Source organism: Pinus tabuliformis, chromosome 4_1 (assembly GCF_031772625.1).
Source record: "Pinus tabuliformis cultivar Carrire ecotype Pingquan chromosome 4_1, CPIR1, whole genome shotgun sequence".
Classification (NCBI taxonomy): Eukaryota; Viridiplantae; Streptophyta; class Pinopsida; order Pinales; family Pinaceae; genus Pinus; species Pinus tabuliformis.
Genome location: NC_142303.1, coordinates 502,696,877 through 502,715,160, shown reverse-complemented (window position 1 = coordinate 502,715,160; position 18,284 = coordinate 502,696,877). Strand labels below are relative to the sequence as shown.

At 37.4% G+C, this 18,284-nt stretch overlaps 1 protein-coding gene across 3 annotated transcripts; it reads left to right on the top strand.

Moving 5' to 3' along the window:
* The first annotated feature begins 10,655 nt into the window (after nt 1-10,655).
* Nucleotides 10,656-13,259, top strand: LOC149176741 (gamma-glutamylcyclotransferase 2-1-like). 3 transcript variants are annotated; one of them, XM_089419969.1, is made up of 10 exons: nt 10,656-10,848; nt 10,951-11,079; nt 11,337-11,455; nt 11,585-11,661; nt 11,890-11,946; nt 12,049-12,105; nt 12,236-12,279; nt 12,424-12,495; nt 12,609-12,688; nt 12,801-13,259. In XM_089419969.1, exons 3-10 carry the CDS (start codon nt 11,347-11,349, stop codon nt 12,890-12,892), a joined length of 588 nt encoding a protein of 195 aa, XP_089276095.1. In that variant the 5' UTR covers nt 10,656-10,848; nt 10,951-11,079; nt 11,337-11,346; the 3' UTR covers nt 12,893-13,259. The 3 variants fall into 3 exon arrangements, with proteins under 3 accessions (XP_089276095.1, XP_089276094.1, XP_089276096.1); XM_089419968.1 differs by having other exon boundaries at nt 10,656-11,079; XM_089419970.1 differs by lacking the exon at nt 10,951-11,079 and having other exon boundaries at nt 10,674-10,848.
* The last annotated feature ends 5,025 nt before the right edge of the window (nt 13,260-18,284 follow it).

The following is an 18,284-nucleotide window of genomic DNA, read 5'->3' as shown; positions in this document are numbered from 1 at the left end:
CATAATAGGGCATCCTGGAGGTGAAAATCTGGAACATGCCGACCCTCCAAGAGTGTCTGGTATGTGTGGCCGAATTCTGGGTTGCTTTTGTAGAGAAGTGGCCAATCAGAAGTCTCGTGTCCACAAGAGTTGAGCACGGTGGTTAACGCCATGATCGGTGGTCGACTGAGGCAATCTGCAACATTATTGGTGCTGCCCTTCTTATACTTGATATTCAAGTGGAACTGTTGCAGGTATGTAGACCACATCTGATGGCGATCATTCTGCAATTTCCCTTGGGTCTGTATGAACTGCAGGGGTCGGTGGTCTGTGTGGATGACCGTTTCCTTCCCCAAAATGTAATGCTTCCATTGTCGGCAGGCCTGTACAATAGAATATATCTCTTTATCATAGGTGGGGTACTTCCGGACTGTGTCTGAAAGTGTTTCACTGTGATATGCCACTGGATGTCCATGTTGAGTAAGGACTGCCCCAATAGCATAGTCAGAGGCATCTGTCTCGACCTCAAATGGTTGTTGTAAATCTGGTAACGCGAGCACTGGTGCCGTGCAGAGGCGATCCTTCAACTCCATGAATGCCTTCTGTTGAGATTCAGACCAAAATAATTTTGCTTTCGCCCCTCCCTTGGTGACTTGACTCAAGGGCCAAGAAATATGAGAAAACCCCAACACAAACCTGCGGTAGAAGTTGGCAAGACCTAGAAAGCTGCGGAGCTCGGTTAGAGTGGTTGGAGAGGGCCAATCCCGAATGACTTGGATCTTGGCTGGATCGACATGCACCCCCTGTTCATCAATGATGTATCCCAGATACTGAACCTGGGTCATGCCAAAAGTGCATTTCTCCAAATTAGCACAAAGCTTGTGTTGCCGCAGTGTTTAGAGAACCTGTCGGATGTGGTGGAGGTGCTCTTCCCAACTCTGGCTGAAGATCAGAATGTCACCCAAGTATACTACTACAAAGGAGTTGGTGAATGGTTGCAAGATGTCATCCATTAGCCTCATGAAGGTTACAGGAGCATTCGTCAATCCGAAAGGCATAACCAACCATTCGAAGAGGCCCTCCTTGGATTTGAAGGTAGTCTTCCACACATCAGAGGGTTCGATTGGTACCTGGTGATATCCTGACTTCAGATCGATCTTGCTGAAATATTTCGCCCCCTTTAGTTGGTCTAGGAGGTCATCAATCCGCGGGATCGGGTACCTATTACGGACAGTGATATTTTTCAGCGCCTGATAGTCAATACAGAGTCTCCACGTCCCATCCTTCTTCTGTACCAACACGATCGGGCTCCCACAGGGCGATGAACTCGGACGGATGTGACCTTTCTGCAGGAGCTCCTGAATCTGCCTCTTGATTTCATCGTTCTCCAGAACGGAGCGCCGATAAATTGGTCCATTGGGCAGCGGCGCACCTGGGGTCAGATCGATGGAGTGCTTGACTTGACAGTGCAGAGGGACCCCTGCCGGGGAGGTGAAGATGTCCTCATACTCCTCCACAACCTTGTCCATCTGTAGTTGTCGTGCAGAGGGACCCCGTCTGGAGGCCGCGGCCACTGTCTTCTTCTTTCCTTGAGGGTGTATCATCAGGAAAACAAATTTCTTGGTTTTGGAAATGATCTTACTGCATTGTTTTACAGTAATCAAAGAGATGGCGGTAGGTGGTGCTACCTCTGGTATCCTGTACAACTTATTTACCAATGTAATAATAACAGCACGGGGCCTTGATTCATACACAGCATGTCGCTTCCACAAGTATGGTTGTCCTAATAATACATCACAAACTTCAAGGGGAGCAATGTCACACAATACCTCATCCATGAAGGGCTTGATGTTGTATGGAAGGCGACACTGCTGGCTCACGCGAAGATCTCGTCCTTGGTGAAGCCACCCAATGGTGTATGGTTGTGGATGTGCTGTGGTCGGTAAGCCCAACCGCTTCACGACCTCTGCCGAAATGAGGTTCTTTTGACTCCCGCTATCAACAATGAACTGTATCGGGGAGCCCTTTACCCACATCTGGGAGTGGAAGAGACGCTCCTCCTCCTCTAGATCTTCGGGTTCATTTTTCTGGATCTTTGCGGTAGCAACAGTGGCGCTGGGATCCGCATCAATGATCTGCTTCCCTTTTTCATTCCCCTTATCGGGTTCTGACTCAGAGTCGGAACATGCATCTGATTCTGAAACCTTTAGCTCAACCACCAGTGACTGCTTGGCCCGACACTCACTTGTGTTGTGAGTGGAACTCTTATGGAACTCGCACCATTTTCCAGTGTCCTTTCTTAGCTTCGCGGCGCTGTTCTTTGCTTGCAGCTTCGGCTGGTTGTCTTGGGCTGTCCCGCCTTGGCTTTGTCCTTTGTTCTGTGGTTTAGGGGCACCTTTCCCCTACTTTGGATTCGCAGATCCAAAGTCTCGCTTCTTTTGTTTAAACTTTTGCTCGACCTTGACGGCATATCGGTATGCTGCGCCGAGCGAGGAGATGTTTAGGAATTGTATTTCTTCCTGGATGTACTTGTGCAGGCAGCCACGGTATTTGAGTATCAAATGTTGCTCCGAATCCTTGATACCCAACTTTGTGCGAAGGGTATGGAAAAGATTGGTGAACTCCGGCACGTCTTGGTCCCTTCCCTGCCGCAGCGTGGTCCACTTTATGTATTCATCCTCATAGCTTCCAACAGGGTAGTACTGCTCCTTGATGGCATCCCGGAACGAATCCCAGGTGGGTGCGGCTGAAAATAGTGAGCCAATACTTTCATCCTTCTGCTCGCAGTAGGTTTCCCACCAGTCCTTGACGTGGGGGGCTACTTTGAGAAGAGCAAAAACAATCTTTTCCTGACTCGAAAATTCATGAACAGAAAAATAACCCTCTAGCAGATTTAACCATTTATCTACGGCATCTGCGTCTATCTGACCCTCGAATATGGGAATTTCAAAATTAACTTGTACTTTAAAGGGTGTGGCGTTTCCAGAGTAGCTGCTAGAAGCCGATGCGTTGCTTCTGGGTAGCCGCTGAAGGATCTGGGCAAAGCTATCCATCATCGCGTTCCGTTGTCGCTCGAGGGCTTCTTCGAGCAAGATTTTGATGGGATCTCCTAGCCCCTCGTCTTTCTTCTCATCCGCCATGGGAGGCCATCAGGATTTGCGAGGCCGATCTTGCAAAGTTTCAACCAGTTCAAGCCCTAACTCCTTATATCCCGACCTTGTTGGGGACATGCAAAGAAAAACAAAGAAAAAGCAGACCGCTTTGATACCACTGATCCAGATTTAAACAGGAACGCAACAAATTACAGAGATAACCATATACACAAAGATGCAGCGGAAATAATACTTCATTTCATTAATGGAAAATACTGAAATATGCTTACAACCAGAAATAGAAATAAACCAGCTAGGGCGATGGTAGCTTATCTCTGAGAAGAGATGTGATGGCTACATGCCTCTGAACTGTCTTACAATGAGGCTCGAAGGCCTATTTATTGTTGAGAAACAGTGGAAAAACCCTTAACATTCCAAAACCTAACCCTAGAAGATGAGACGCCAAACTATGGGCCCCGTTTGGGGTAAGTTGGTACATCAACTTCCCGGGGTCGTAACTTTGGCATACGATCTCCGTTTGACGCATACAATAGCTCGTTAGAAAGATCTATCCGAGCACTATCATTGTTGGAACGGGCAACATGGGTTCATCCACGTTGCCCTCAGATTCCCCAAAAAACGTCGTTTAGGGCCTCAAAACGGGTCCGGAAGTTCAGGACCCGAAAAACTGCTAAAAATAGTAAGTTGTGCTACAATTAAGGAAACTGAAAATGCTGAGAAGAACAATGGTGGGGGTCCAGGTGGACTTGGCAGGTGGCCACCAATATCCACCTGGATCATATTACAAACATCAGCTTGGCCCCATATAGTTCTTCTATATGCCTGGACTGAACGAATGTGTGAACTTCCAGATTCAATAGCTATACATGGTGTTTGAATAGCGTGTTCGCTATTGCATAATAAGAAAATGCTCAAAAATTTGAACATCCCAGTAGCACTTTGCTCTGCGGAACAACAAAGGCAGAAAACTCCTACTACAACAGAAGATGAGCACCTGCCTGCAAAGGTGCTCTTATGCAATGAACAAAAAGTTATGCTCACCAGCAACTTATGGGTACATGCAGGCCTTGTCAATGGCGCACTTGGGAAGGTCATCTCAATATTTTATTCAATTGACTCAAAGCCCCCAGCATTACCATCCTTTGTGGTTGTTGACTTTCAACAATACAAAGGAACACCGTGGGACATTTCACACCCAACATATGTACCCATTCCTCCCATCACAAGGGGTGCACGCCGTCAGATACCACTTCAAATGGCATGGGCTTTAACGATACACAAGTCACAAGGAATGACATTAGACAAAGCAACAGTGGACATCGGCACCAGAGAACGGCAAGGGCTAACATTCACTGCAATTTCAAGAGTGCGGTCTCTAGCAGACATACACATCAATCCAGCATTCCCATTCTCCCTCATTGCACAGATGCACAAGAATCCATATCTTAAGCGTAGACAGCAAGAGGAATCATTCCTTGCATCAAAATCTATTGAGGATAATACACTTTAACCAATCGTACAACCTGTCATCCAGAATTACCCACATGGTAAACACCACTCACTACATAATGAAGTTTCACATATATTTGCTTGCTATTACATTTAGTTTCATATGATTTTATACTCGTTTGGAATCGTTAATTTATTTTGAATATTCAAACAAAATCGCCAAACATATTCATTGTCACTTACAATGTTTCCTTTTTGGATGGCAACAGGTATGAATACATGCTACCTACGAAGGTTGTATGAGTGTTGCGAAGAAATTCAGCAACAAGAACTTACGCTACAAGATATGCAGACAAGGATCCTGCCACAACAATCAATGCCACTTTACCATTTGCGCCCAACCATTAAGTTGTTAAAGAAAATAAGGAAAATACTTAAGATAACAATTCACATTCATGAAAGGGATGCACACAGGCAAATGCGCCATCAATTGCAGGAACAGCTCGCACAATATGGCACCACAATAAACACTCACTGGTGTTGCCGATGCCATGGCCCATCATGCATATATGATTAGCTGCTCATGCTCAATCACATCTCTACATAATAGAATGCTTTTATTGTACATATGTTTAGAAGCCAACAAATACTTTCATTGTATATATGTTTAGTTATATCTTTCCAAACACATCTCCATGTCTAGAGTGACTTGTCCCTGTCGACTTCAGGGTCTTCAGATTATTATGGAAGTTGAGCATTTTAGCTCTGGACCAAACTCTGTTGTTTTGTTCTCGTTTTGTTAAGATCTATTTATGCAAATCATGGAATTACAGTGTTTAAATTTCTCTTCATAGTTTACAGTGATTATATTCTCCACAGAGTTTTGTATGACTGTGAATGTAATCAGTAAATAGGTTGGGCGTTCTCTTTTCCTTGTAGTATACATATATGCATTTTGGTATTTTATGGCTAAACACTTGGTTTGAAATAGTTCTGCAACCATCTCTTGCATGTTCGGCATGTAAATAATTCCATTTCTGAAATCACAAAGGAATCTTGTCTGTGCAACAAATATGCATACAGTTTTTAGACTACAATGCCATTTCTTCCTCTCTGTGGTGTCATGTTGGTGACTGGAAAAATTGAAGGCCTCTAACATACCATTACTGTTGTTGACCAAGTTAGGTTCACAGGTGAAAATAGTAATTGATTAAACAAGATGTCAGTCATGCAACTACCTTGATGTTCTATTGAATGTGGAAGAAGGAGCATTTTCAAAAGGGAAATGATCCTCATGATAAAACCTGGACCATTATGTTTGACAAATTTTGAGCTTCGCTGTTTAGTCTTTCAGTGAACACAATTGATTAAGAAGCTTGCTTGACTGAAAAGCGTGACATATATTGGACCCGGCCCTGAATAAGGGGTCCTGTATCTCAAAATCGAGTTCCAAACTCTTTTTCCTTGTTTCTTCAATAACAGTAGTGGCATCTGCCTGTTTTCCATGACAGCAAAGGTTGCTGATCAGAAAATTGTAAGTACCAATACGTGGCACCAACTTATTCTTTAAGATAGCATCCAATATCTCAATCTCTCTGTTGAAGTCAACTATTTATCAAGTGGGCGTCAAAATATTCACGGCCACATCCCAGCATGGGATTAACGAAGGTTTCAATATATATTTTGTTGCACCTGTAATAAAATTCACAGCATTGACAAAGCCTAAACTACATGCAATGGCTTCTGTAATTGAAGTTGCTACCTGTAATCAACAACCCCACATGCATTACTCTTCCTTTCCTCTATATGTTACTGAAATGGCATCCTTGGCCTTGTTCATGTCCCAACAGATGTGGTTTATAGAGGTCTTATCTTCATCCATCATTCACAATATTGGACCAATGGCTTTAAAACATTATTATACCTTCACTAGCCTCCCTGCATTAAAAGTCATTTAAATGATACAAAAAAGTGGAAGGAGGTTTCAATATATATTTTGTTGCACCTATAATAAAATTCACAGCATTGACAAAGCCTAAACTGCATGCAATGGCTTCTGTAATTGAAGTTGCTACCTGTAATCAACAATCCCACATGCATTACTCTTCCTTTCCTCTATATGTTACTGAAATGGCATCCTTGGCATTAAAAATCATTTAAATGATACAAAAAAGTGGAAGGGATGTTGTTGTCATATCATCTAACAGTTGTATGGAGAATGGTCATATGATATTTCTTCTTATCAACTACAATGTCCATGTTCACAAAAGCACATACAGCAAATCATAGCTGTAGGTTATGATTTGTAGTGTCTGAATGATATACTACTCCATAATCAAAGAGAAGATCCACAAGGAGAGGTGGTTAAGGCATCATGGCTTCAACTAGACACAATGTTGTGAAAAGTCAAAGACGATATGGACCCATAGATTGAGAATTATTTTTGTAGTTGACATAAGAAAATTTCGACATCAAAATATGGATCAGTTTACTGGAGTCTTTGTAAGGCCACTGGAAGTTTGCAGCTGAAGATAACAAGGAACATTCTCTAATGAAACTAAGCTTCCACACTCCAAACTCCAATACCATGTTTGCTGAGGACATTGCTATCCTTACACCTGGGATTGTTGCTAAAAGGAGGAGAGGTAATTCTGTTATTTGTATCTTGCCTCAACCATTTAATGAATTTACTAGGGTTCTTGCAATGTGTGGTTATGTGGAGATTCAACTAAATAAAAATGTAACAGTAGCACATCAAGAAGGATTGCTGACGAAAAATTCCCTTCAGAAAAAAGGTAATAAAGAATATTATCAAATATCATCTGCAGCTGGAATTTAGTCCACAATGCATCGTATTATGTAGATGTCAGGAAAGAAAAGTGAGTGCATTGATGCTCCCGTGAACCATGCTAGAGACTAGCCAATTGCTCTTTGTTCCATGGAAAACAAGGTTCAGGTGCCAAAGAAACAGAGCAGGGGAAGCAATGGTTAAATGACAATCCTTATCTGATAAAGTTTGAAATAAAAAATTCTGGAACATGCAAAGGAAGCAATCCAACCTTTTTGTAATCAGAAATTTTGTAGCCATGCTATGCACACTCAATATTTTTTATCTGATAGCTTGGGTGTTTTTGGGCCAGTTTCCCATTAGGCGACCCGTAACACTCGAAAAGACATGAATAGATTTTGCATCATAATATAAAGTTGATCCATTACACACACCAAAAAATATTATACATGTGAATTTCACATTATCTAACATTCTTCCTAAACCAAGAGAAAAGTAAGAATGCTTCATGCGAATTTCACATTATCTCACATTCTTCTTAAACCAAGAGAAAAGTAAGAATGCTTTCCATCTTAGCCCATAGGAAATAGTATGTAATATGGAACCCAAAGGATAGTAAATAGTATAATCACCAACATCCTTCTAAACAAATGTAAATTAAGCATGAAAGAGAGATGCTTACAAAGGTGAGGTGCCTTGCCTAATACCATGATTACCATGTCTGGTTTGTTGCTCACCAAAAACAGTTACAAGACTGGCATGGTGATGCTCCAAGTCTCCACGATATTAATGGCAATTCACATTTTATCAATACACGTACCAAAGGAATTATAGTTCATGGAACTCGGGATCCTGTGGCTGGCTCGTTTGACGTAGTACAGAATAGGCCAACATAATTACCTTTCATATCACAGCGCTTGAATTCAAATACCCACATTTACTCTGACCAACATCAATTGAAGGCTCGCATTCGAGGTATTTATTTGGAAATTGAAAGCATTTTCAATTTCCAAAAGAAGTTATCAAGCATATTCAGTTATTGAAAGATATTGTGATCTTGAGGCTATGGTATTACGTGGGAACGTGGAGATAACTGAGTCAGCCTTTGAATTTTTCTTTCTACATGTTTCTTGCATGCTTTGAGTAGAAAGGCCATTTCAACATGAAAACTTAATTACTTGTAGTCCTCAACTTTTGACTGTTGTTGTGTCTCTTCAATGGCAAGATCCTGTAAATATATTGCTTGCACATCATAGGCAAAACTACCTCAGTTTCAATTGATGGCACAATCAAGCCTTGGAACCCGACAACAAGCACAAGAAGTGTACTTTGCAACCCTGTTCTGACATATTCTGGGCATAGATATGAAAGGAGCCTTGTGGGGCTTTCTGTTGCTATTGGTTCAGAGTCAAATGAAGTATTTGTCTATCATAAATCTATTTCAATACCAGTGTCATCGTACAAGTTTAACCATGTAGACCCAGTTAATGGTAAAGAGGTTTATGTTGTCGATGGATAGTTGGCTTCCTCTGTATGCTGGAAAGGGCAGATCCAAACCTGCGTTGCATCATCAATGTTAACATTTAGGCCCAACATTACAGAGTATCAGGACTTAGTACCATTTTTGTCAAATGACCCAACCTTCCTTGGACAATGATAGATTGGGGTTCTCCAAAATAATATGTTTCTACAACCCGGAAACTTAGTCTATATATATTTAACAAGTCAATTTGGCCATTCCAACAATTTTTGACTTAATGTCGAGTTGGAAAATATACCCAAGACAGGGCAAAAACTTAGAACCTTTAGACTTGCTTGAAACGTGGGATATTCGAATCCTGGTGGGTATCTGAAACACTCCCTGCTTTACCATCCAACCAGGTCTCCATTGACACATACCATGTTTTGTTAATTAAACGTGCCAGAGTTTTGAAACTAACTAACAAGCGTGTCCTCAAGTTGTCTAAGCAGATTCGAAAGATGGGTATTAGCATATGCAGATCAAATTAAACTTACTATATTAATATCTTGATGCTTCATATTCTAGGACTGCGGTATTCTAACATATTATTTTAGTACTTAGAAGTGCATTTCAAGAAGATATAACGAAGAGCAATTACTTACGTGTATTTTTTTCAGTAAACGTCTGTCTTGCAATTTTGAGATGCAGGACTGCAAATTCACATTTTTGGAGTTGATTGGGTTTATCTCTTATGTTTTTGTTATGCTTTTTTGTTGGGATTTTGGAATCAACTGAGTGGGCTTTTCGTCCATTATTTCGCTCTCTTTAAATAGACTTCTATGAACCCTTTCTCATCCAATTGCACAAGACTATTTTTTGGTTCATCTATAGACGAGGCGAAGTTTCCTTTTCAAAATGAGTTTCAAAATTTTAATAATTCTAATTTCTATAATTAAATAAATTATTTTTATTAAATGAATTTTATGAAAAGCATCTTACAATTAGTTAATGTTTTAGTTATAGTGTGAACCACCAATGTAAGTGATTTGTTTTAATATTTACAAATATAATTTTCAATTACCATGTAAAACACTGTAATTTACTTTTTATTTAAATATCAATAGTTTGGTTTTGGTTTTGTTCTTTTAATATCATATCTGCTGGTACATGCTGGTCATCGTGGTTAGTGCCTTCGTCACTACTGAGCTTTATATATGCTTGCCTATCTATAGAGGTTTCCTCCTTTTTATAATCTTATCGGCCTCTCTTTGTACCTTTTGAGACAATTGCTAGTATTATTATTATATGAATTTTGATCATATAAATACAAAAAATTTAAATATAAAATATAAAATATATTTAAATATAAAATATAAAATATATTATTATTATTATATTGTTAGTTATTCCATTACCATATATCTTTTTAAAATTTTCCCGTGATCTTTTTGTTTAGACTGCTCTTTCTTTGAGGAGAGTGCTAGCTTCCTTATTCAACCCCCTCCAAGCATCAAATATTAAAAAAGGCCCTCCAAATATCAAATATTAAAAAAGAAGAGGCCTTTTCAAGGGATAATACTACTTTAAGGTACACCAACTGGGAGGGTCCAGTTGAAATTGAAACTTTCTAACCTAATCGAAACGCATTAAAATATTCCACTTGCAAATATAACACTTGTCTTATCTGCACATTAAACAATTCAGTCGGGCAACACGACACTTTAACGGCGTTAAATATCTGGTCCTGGTCTTCATACCCTCATGATCATGGAAACCACATTGATTAATGATAATCTCATGACCATTCAAGTGATCCATCACATGACACTATGGCATGCATGCCATAAACAATATATTATATGAAGCACCCTATGGACTTTTCGTGGGGCAAATTTCATCGCAATATTCGGCTTGACAGGAGGAGAAATAGGCCTACCAGAGCAGGGCTTTCCATGCTGTGGAATTCAATTCAGTTCTGTCTGTAAACTGGGTGGATATTCTGTGGCATTATTCGCTTCCAACTATCATTCTTCCTCTCCTGTCAGTCCGATCTGCAGGTGCTGTTTTGTTATTTAAACAGCATTGGGCCGATAAGTTTTGATTACTTTTGGATTCTTCTCACTTGGGTTCCATTGGTTTACCTGGTTCTGTTTTTTTAGCTTGCCCTATTCAGTTTATCAGAGCCAGTTAAGGCCATTTAGTTGAGTGGGCAGTACTCTCCAATCATTTTCTGCCCTTAAATTCAGCCTGTTACCTAGTTCAGCATTGGGAGAAAACTATCATCCTCTGTATGTTTCTCGTTCTCTGCAACTTTCATTTATGGATTAGTGCTTCTGTTGGGTTTTCTGTTTCCTAGAACTAAATCGTTGAGTTATGGGTGCTTAAATTTGGAGTCTGTGTAGATGTAGATATGCTGATTTGGGTGTATTTAGTCTGTATAGATGTAGATATGCTGATTTGGGTGTGTAGATGTGCATTACAATCATAGATTCAAAATTTTGGGATGGCATTTCAAATTCTAACTCTCAGGTCTGTGTGTGGACAGATTCTCAAGAATGGTGCTGTGGGTTTTTGGCTATGGGTCCTTAGTGTGGAATCCAGGCTTTAAGCCTGATGAAGAATTTGTTGGATATATCAAGGGCTACCAAAGAGTTTTTAATTTAGGTTAGAATTTCTTAATTTAGGTTAGAATTTCTTTGATACTGATGAGTTATTCATATCATTCAATAATGAAAAATGGTGTTACTGCTGGAATGGCTATTTAAAGGGACTTCCTCCTTGTGTTTTTTGCAGCTTGTACTGACCACCGTGGGACTCCACAGTCTCCAGCTCGGACATGTACATTGGAAGCGCAGGAGGGAGCTATTTGTGTAAGAACATAGAATATTCTTATACTTACATATATCTTCTGTCTATATTCCCCGTAGAATTTCTGAGCTATGTACATTGCTGGGAATACTACATATTTTGCAATAAGCAATCCATGTAAAGGCTGTTTAAACGCTGTTGGTTTTTATTTGTGTTGTGAAGGGTATTTTTCTGCATCTCCATTGCTTTTTCCGTATGTACTGACACTGCTTTTTGGTTGATATTCTTAGTGGGGTAGAGCTTACTGTGTGAGAGGAAAACCAGAGAAGGAAAGATCGGCTATGGAGGTGAGATGAAAGGGGAGGCTCACTGTTTTGTTTTGCATGTTTTTCTTTGCCTATTTATGGGCAAAATGCTGATGGGTTTTTACTGAAACAAGTGATTTTCAGTATCTGGAAAGGAGGGAATGCGAATATGATCTCAAGGCCTCTGTAGATTTCTACACAGTAAGATGCTCTGGCCTGCTCCATATATATGGCAACTGCCTAACAATTTCTTGGAAAGATATAGAAGCTATTCATGTGTTTGACCTTTTCATATGATGTCTGATCTTCAATGGTGAATTTGTTATTGTAGGAGGAAGGAGAATCTGCAACCCCATTTCTGACTGGAGTCCTAGTGTGAGTTCAAGCAGATTTAATCTCATAGCCTTAATTTATCTGGGCTTGTCTCATTTTTTGTTGGCTTTGTTTTATATGGCAATACATTTTGCTCCTGCTTTTTAGACAGATTCATCATAATCACTGGTTTTATAATCCTTGCAGGTTCATATCAACTCCAGACAAGAACATAAACAAGTACTATCTGGGCCCAGCTCCACTGCAAGAAATGGCAAGGTATGTAACTTACAACAGTATATTTGACCCAAATGATTGAAATATGAGATTTCTTTTGAGTATAAAACATTTCAACTGAATATCACTTACAGATGGCATCATCTTGTATGCAGCCAAATTGCAAAAGCTGCTGGTCCATGTGGGAATAACCGTGACTATGTTTTCAAGTTGGAGCAAGCCATGGACAGCATTGGTGAGTTTTGCTTCTGACATACTGGCCCTTTCATATATCCATGCTCTGAATACTGTGTTTTCCTGGAGTTGGAGTGAAATTTATAACTTGATTTATTGTTATAATGCCATAGGCCATCCAGACCAGGGGGTGATAAAGCTTGCAGGTGAAGTGAGGAAGATTCTTGGTGGCATTCATAACGTTTTCTATCTATCACCGTTGTGACTGCTAATACCTCTGACATCCCAAACAAAGAAGAGGAGCCTAATTACAACTTCAACCATATTTCACCAACTGCCAATTCCTGAAATGGTTACATTCTTTTCTACCAACAGCGCTGAATATGCATGAATATTCAGAGATGAATATGCATGAATATTCCATTTAATCTGACAGTTGTCTAATCTGACAAAGTGGTTCAGAATTTCCAAACTGACCAAGTTTTCTCAGCCATAATATTTAGGATTTGACTATTGTATACTTCTTCCCAAAGAAGGAAATTAAAGGATTTTGAAGCATATTCTTCGTTGAAGACTCTACTTTTTTCCCAAAGAAGGAAATTAATGGATTTTGAAGCATATTCTTCGTTGAAGACTCTGAATCCTATGTGGGAGTACATTGTTTACTTCGGATCATAAGGTGGATTTATCAAGATTTTTATTATCTATGAATTTTGTCAATTTTTTGTCATTTGGAGTTGATTTATGCGATGCATATGTTATATCATAGTTTATAAAGAAAATGTGAATCATAATTAGAGAGTAGATTACACATCAGAGCATTAAAAGGTAACCAGAGTAAATTATACATTAAAAAGCAATCAATACTGTATAAAATTGTGTACATTAAAATGCAATCAGAGAGTAAATTATACATTAAAAAGCCATCAATAATGTATAAAATTATATACATTAAAAGGCAATCAATAATGCAATGTTTATATTGGAAATTTAAAAATATTAATAATAATGAGATTTTTGAATAAATAAAAAATAATGTTTGTATTAAAAATTAAAAAATATTAATAAATTTTTTTTTTTAATAAATAAAATATTTTTATGTTCAAATAGTATTATTTTACATCAACCCTATTTAAAATTAATAAATAAAAAATAAAAATAAAAAATTAAATTATTATTATATTTCTTTTTGATGTGAAATAAAAAAATAAATTATTATTATATTTCTTTTTGATGTGAAATTAACATGGAATATTTAAAATAATATTGGATAATACAATCTATTTGAAGTGAATTTATAATTTTTTAAGGTAAATTTTGAATAAAATAATTGAATATTCACAATAACTAATATATTTTAATATTAATTTTTTATTTTGTTATATATTATATATATTTATATATTGATTTTTTATTTTTTTATATATTATATATATTTATATATTGAATTTAATTAAAATATTTGAATATTCATGCCTATTAGTATATTTTAATATTAGTTTTAAATATATAAAAAAATAAAAAATAATATTTATTTCAAATGTATAAAAAAATAAAAAATAAAATTATTGATGTGAAATAGCATATTTTAATATCAATAATTTCAAATACATAAATTTAAAAACTAAAATATTTAAATATAAGTAGCATATTTTAATATTAATTTCATATACAGAAGAAAAAGAATGTCAATTTCATATATATAAAATGAATGAATGTAAAAGTGTAATTCTTTAGCTATTTAAAAATATTTCAATAAAAATTTAAATAAAATATTTGAATATTCATATTCATTAACATATTTTAATATTATATAGAGATATAATATTATTTTATATTATAAAATTGATCTAGAATTAGACTTTATATTCTACTTCATGTGTCAAATTACTACTACATTCTATGGCCCACAAAATAGCCCACAAAATAGAACTTTTGTGTTTGTTACAAAATTTGCCAAATATTTTGAAATATAGCTTGCTAAAATTCTAAACTCTGCAAAAGACTCCTAACAACAATAGATATCTACAACACAAAAAAAACTTTCAGATATGTAGGAAACCTATTTTGTCCATATTGTTTGATCGCCATTCTAGCATTGTGCTTCAAATTCTTCAGTTAATTATGGGCTTTTTCTGTGACTAGTCCTCTGGCTCCGACTATGTTCATGTCAGACTTTGCTTCTGTGCTAACATTGCTTTCGAATTCTGCCATCTTGAGAGACATAATAGCCATTTCTGTTCGCATCCTTGACTAAAACTTCTCAAGCTTTCTTTGCAGCAATTTGTATTTGGTTGCCATCTACCACTGAAAGGTCAACCTCTCTTTTTCCTCCTTAACCCCCGTGCATGAGAGTTTGCATCAATCCTTCCACCAATTCCAACAAACTTTCAACCTCTCTTTTTCCTCCTTAATCACCGTGCATGAGAGTTTGCATCAATCCTTCCACCGACTCCAACAACTTAACTTTTCCAGTAGGAAATTTAACTTGGCGAGCTCATCTTTGCGGGACGATTCCCCTAGAGCCACCATGTGCATATCTCACATCTTCTCGCAGTTGAATTCAAGAATCACAGACTGTCTCAAAACCTTACTATATTTTCTAAACAATGGCACTGAGCAAGGGTGAAATAGATTGAATTCACTCCATTCAAGCCCAATTCATTTGTGGAGATACGCCCCTGGTGCATTGAATTACCAAGCCTCGGCTTCCATGATTAGAGTACAAAGAATTCCTTAGAATGTTAGCCCACAAATACAGAGAGATCATAAATAATTCCAAGTTATGTAGTTTTAAATGCCAATTCAATGCCAGACCTCCCAGCGCCCGAGTGAATTCTATTCTGTCTTGGAGAGCTAAACACATATGCCACTTGCATGTTGTTGAGACAAATAATGTGCCAGAAGGAGGTATAACGAAAACAGAGGACCTCCATCATGTCGTGTCCAAACAAAGGAGTTAATGTCGGTTGACATTCCATTACCAACCTCGATTTGTTGACCATTATCTGATTGCAGGATGGATATATATAACCAACCTTCTCCATGGGAGCCAGATCCAATATGCTAGGGCTTAATTCAAATTTAATTAGGCTTAAAAAATTATATATCTTCATGCAAGATGTGAAATAGTTAATACCCTTTTATTCACTTCTAGAGCCCCTTATTCACTTCTAGAGCCCTTGATCCATAGTAGCTCCTTTGCTTGCCAATAAGTCAGCTTTGGAGTTCATTGGTCTTAAGACATGAAAAAATCAATTTGTTCAAATTGCCTAGATAACTATACTTTGTAAAGTCGGAAAAAGGTCTGAATTCGATGATTCATTTGCTTTCCTCACTTGATGAATTTATATTATTGAGTCACCAAACACTGAAATTTTAGTGATTTTCATGTCAATTTCCAGTTACAGCCCTTTCCAAATGGCAATATATTTTGCTTGGTTGTTGGATACTACCCCCAGGCCCTAAGCAAACTGCATCTCTATTTGTTCAACAGGGCAAAAGATTACCCCTCTCACTCTTGCACCACCAAAGATAAAGTAATTGAAAATAATAATTTCCAATTAATTTATAACTATTATATTTCCTTCTCATTATTCAATGTGAAATTGACTGTGGTGTTTAAAATCATATTGATATTACAATCGAATTTGAAGAGAATAATTAATTCCTTTATTGTTAAAACTTATTTTAATATGACCTTAAATAAAATAATTGAATATTCATATTAACTAATATATTTTAATGTAATCGTTTTATGTGTGTGTGTGAGAGATGATGATTAATGTCCACTAAGACCAATATGGCCTATCTGACCTTAAGAAAGTAAGAGATAAATTGAAATTTTTTAATATTTTATTTCTATGATTGAAAAAAAGGGGAGAGAAGCATTCCTAGATCACCATAGTTTTGCTCACTTAAAACGTCAAAAATGTTGATAGTGTGGCAAAGATTTTGTAAATAAGAATGGATGTGAATAAGAGATGGACAATAAGAGAAAACATTTTTTATCTTCAACCCTCTTAGTATTGCAAAGGTGGCATAAAGGTGTTTTGGGAATTGACCAATGCCCGATTTCACTCTAAAGTTTTATAATACTTTAGCTTCCTTTTTCACTCTAACTCATTATCATCCCACAACTTATCTTTAAATTTGGAAGTAATAATATTTTTAATTTTATCCTTATTCTCCAAGATGATCTCTTCCTTTATCCCCCAATGGTCTAGCCAAGATTGTACATCCTTATGTCAATCTCAAGGTGGGGGTTTTGGAAAGTCAATCCATAGTATAACCCAATAAATCCTTAAGATAATAAATATTTTTAACATAAAATTTTGATTTTTCCATAAAGTGACAAAATGTTTTTGATTTTTCTATAAAATAACAAGTAGTTTTAATATGAACTTTTCCATAATTGCATAGATAAGATCTCCAACCTATCAACATAATCATATGAGATGCAATAGAAATAAAATTTCAATTTCATTAATATCAAATAACTGAAATAGGATTACATATAGAATGGAAATAATATGATATATAAACATAAGCATAGAGATGCGATAGAAATAAAATTTCATTTCATTAATATCAAAGAACTGAAATATGATTACATATAGAATGGAAATAAATTAGCTCGAACGATGGTAGCTTATATCTAAGAAGATATGTGGCGGCTACATGCCTATGAAATGTGTTACAATGAGGCTCCAGGGCATTTTTATTATTGGACAACAAAGGAAAACCCTAAACAACCAAAACCTTAACCCCATGAGATGAAACACCAAGAGTTTTTGGGCCCCATTGGGGTTAGTTGGGTACCCAACTTCCCGGGGTCGTCACTTGGTTATATGATCTCCATTTGGCATGTACGATACCTCGTTGGAAATATCTCTCAAAGTACTACAAAATTTTCCACAAACCCTGCCTATGACTATGGGCCTACGACATACCTCAAAAAAACATCGTTTAGGGGGTCAAGACAACTCCAAAAGTTCAGGACCTGAAAAACTGCTAAAAATAGTAAATGATGCTATAATCAAAGAAATAGATGAATCCCACTGAAGGTCTAGGTGGAATAAGTAGGTGGCCACCAATATTCACTTGGATCATCTAAAGAATTTATTCATGGTTTTCTTGCTCTTGAAATTTCAACCCATCTGAAGCCAATACCACCCATCCTTTCCTTCCATGAATGCCACACTTGTGTCTAGCATTTCCCACACTTCAGGATCTCTATCATTCTTCCTTGTCTTAAATTAAAACTATTCCGAGACCATCCGAACTGAGGTCAAGGCGTAGGAGGAGATCCAAATTGAGCTTGGATATGTCCTTGCTTCATGCATTACCTTAGATGGTGCATGGCAAGATTATCTACTATAATGCACCTCACCTTGCATGATGCAAATTCAATGTCGACTACTAGGATTGATGTAATTAAGGAGAGATATGCAGAGTATTGTAAGAATTGGGGGAGGAATATTATGATTTGTGTCAGTTTGAACCTTATTCATTTTTCCATTCAACCCTTTCGGAAGGGAGGGTATAATATACATGCCAATGTCCTTCATGGGATAAATCTCCTTTCTAATGAGCCATTCACTTGTCATTTCCCTACTTCAAGTTGAAAATCCCTGTTTGCTTGTGTGTCTTACTCC

What these genes read in the sequence shown, in the direction of transcription:
- LOC149176741 (XM_089419969.1), top strand. Translation starts at nt 11,347, where the DNA reads ATGGTGCTGTGGGTTTTTGGCTATGGGTCCTTAGTGTGGAATCCAGGC. An exon ending in CCAAAGAGTTTTTAATTTAG is followed by an intron (nt 11,456 to 11,584) that starts GTTAGAATTTCT and finishes TGTTTTTTGCAG; the next exon opens with CTTGTACTGACCACCGTGGG. An exon ending in TTTCTGACTGGAGTCCTAGT is followed by an intron (nt 12,280 to 12,423) that starts GTGAGTTCAAGC and finishes TAATCCTTGCAG; the next exon opens with GTTCATATCAACTCCAGACA.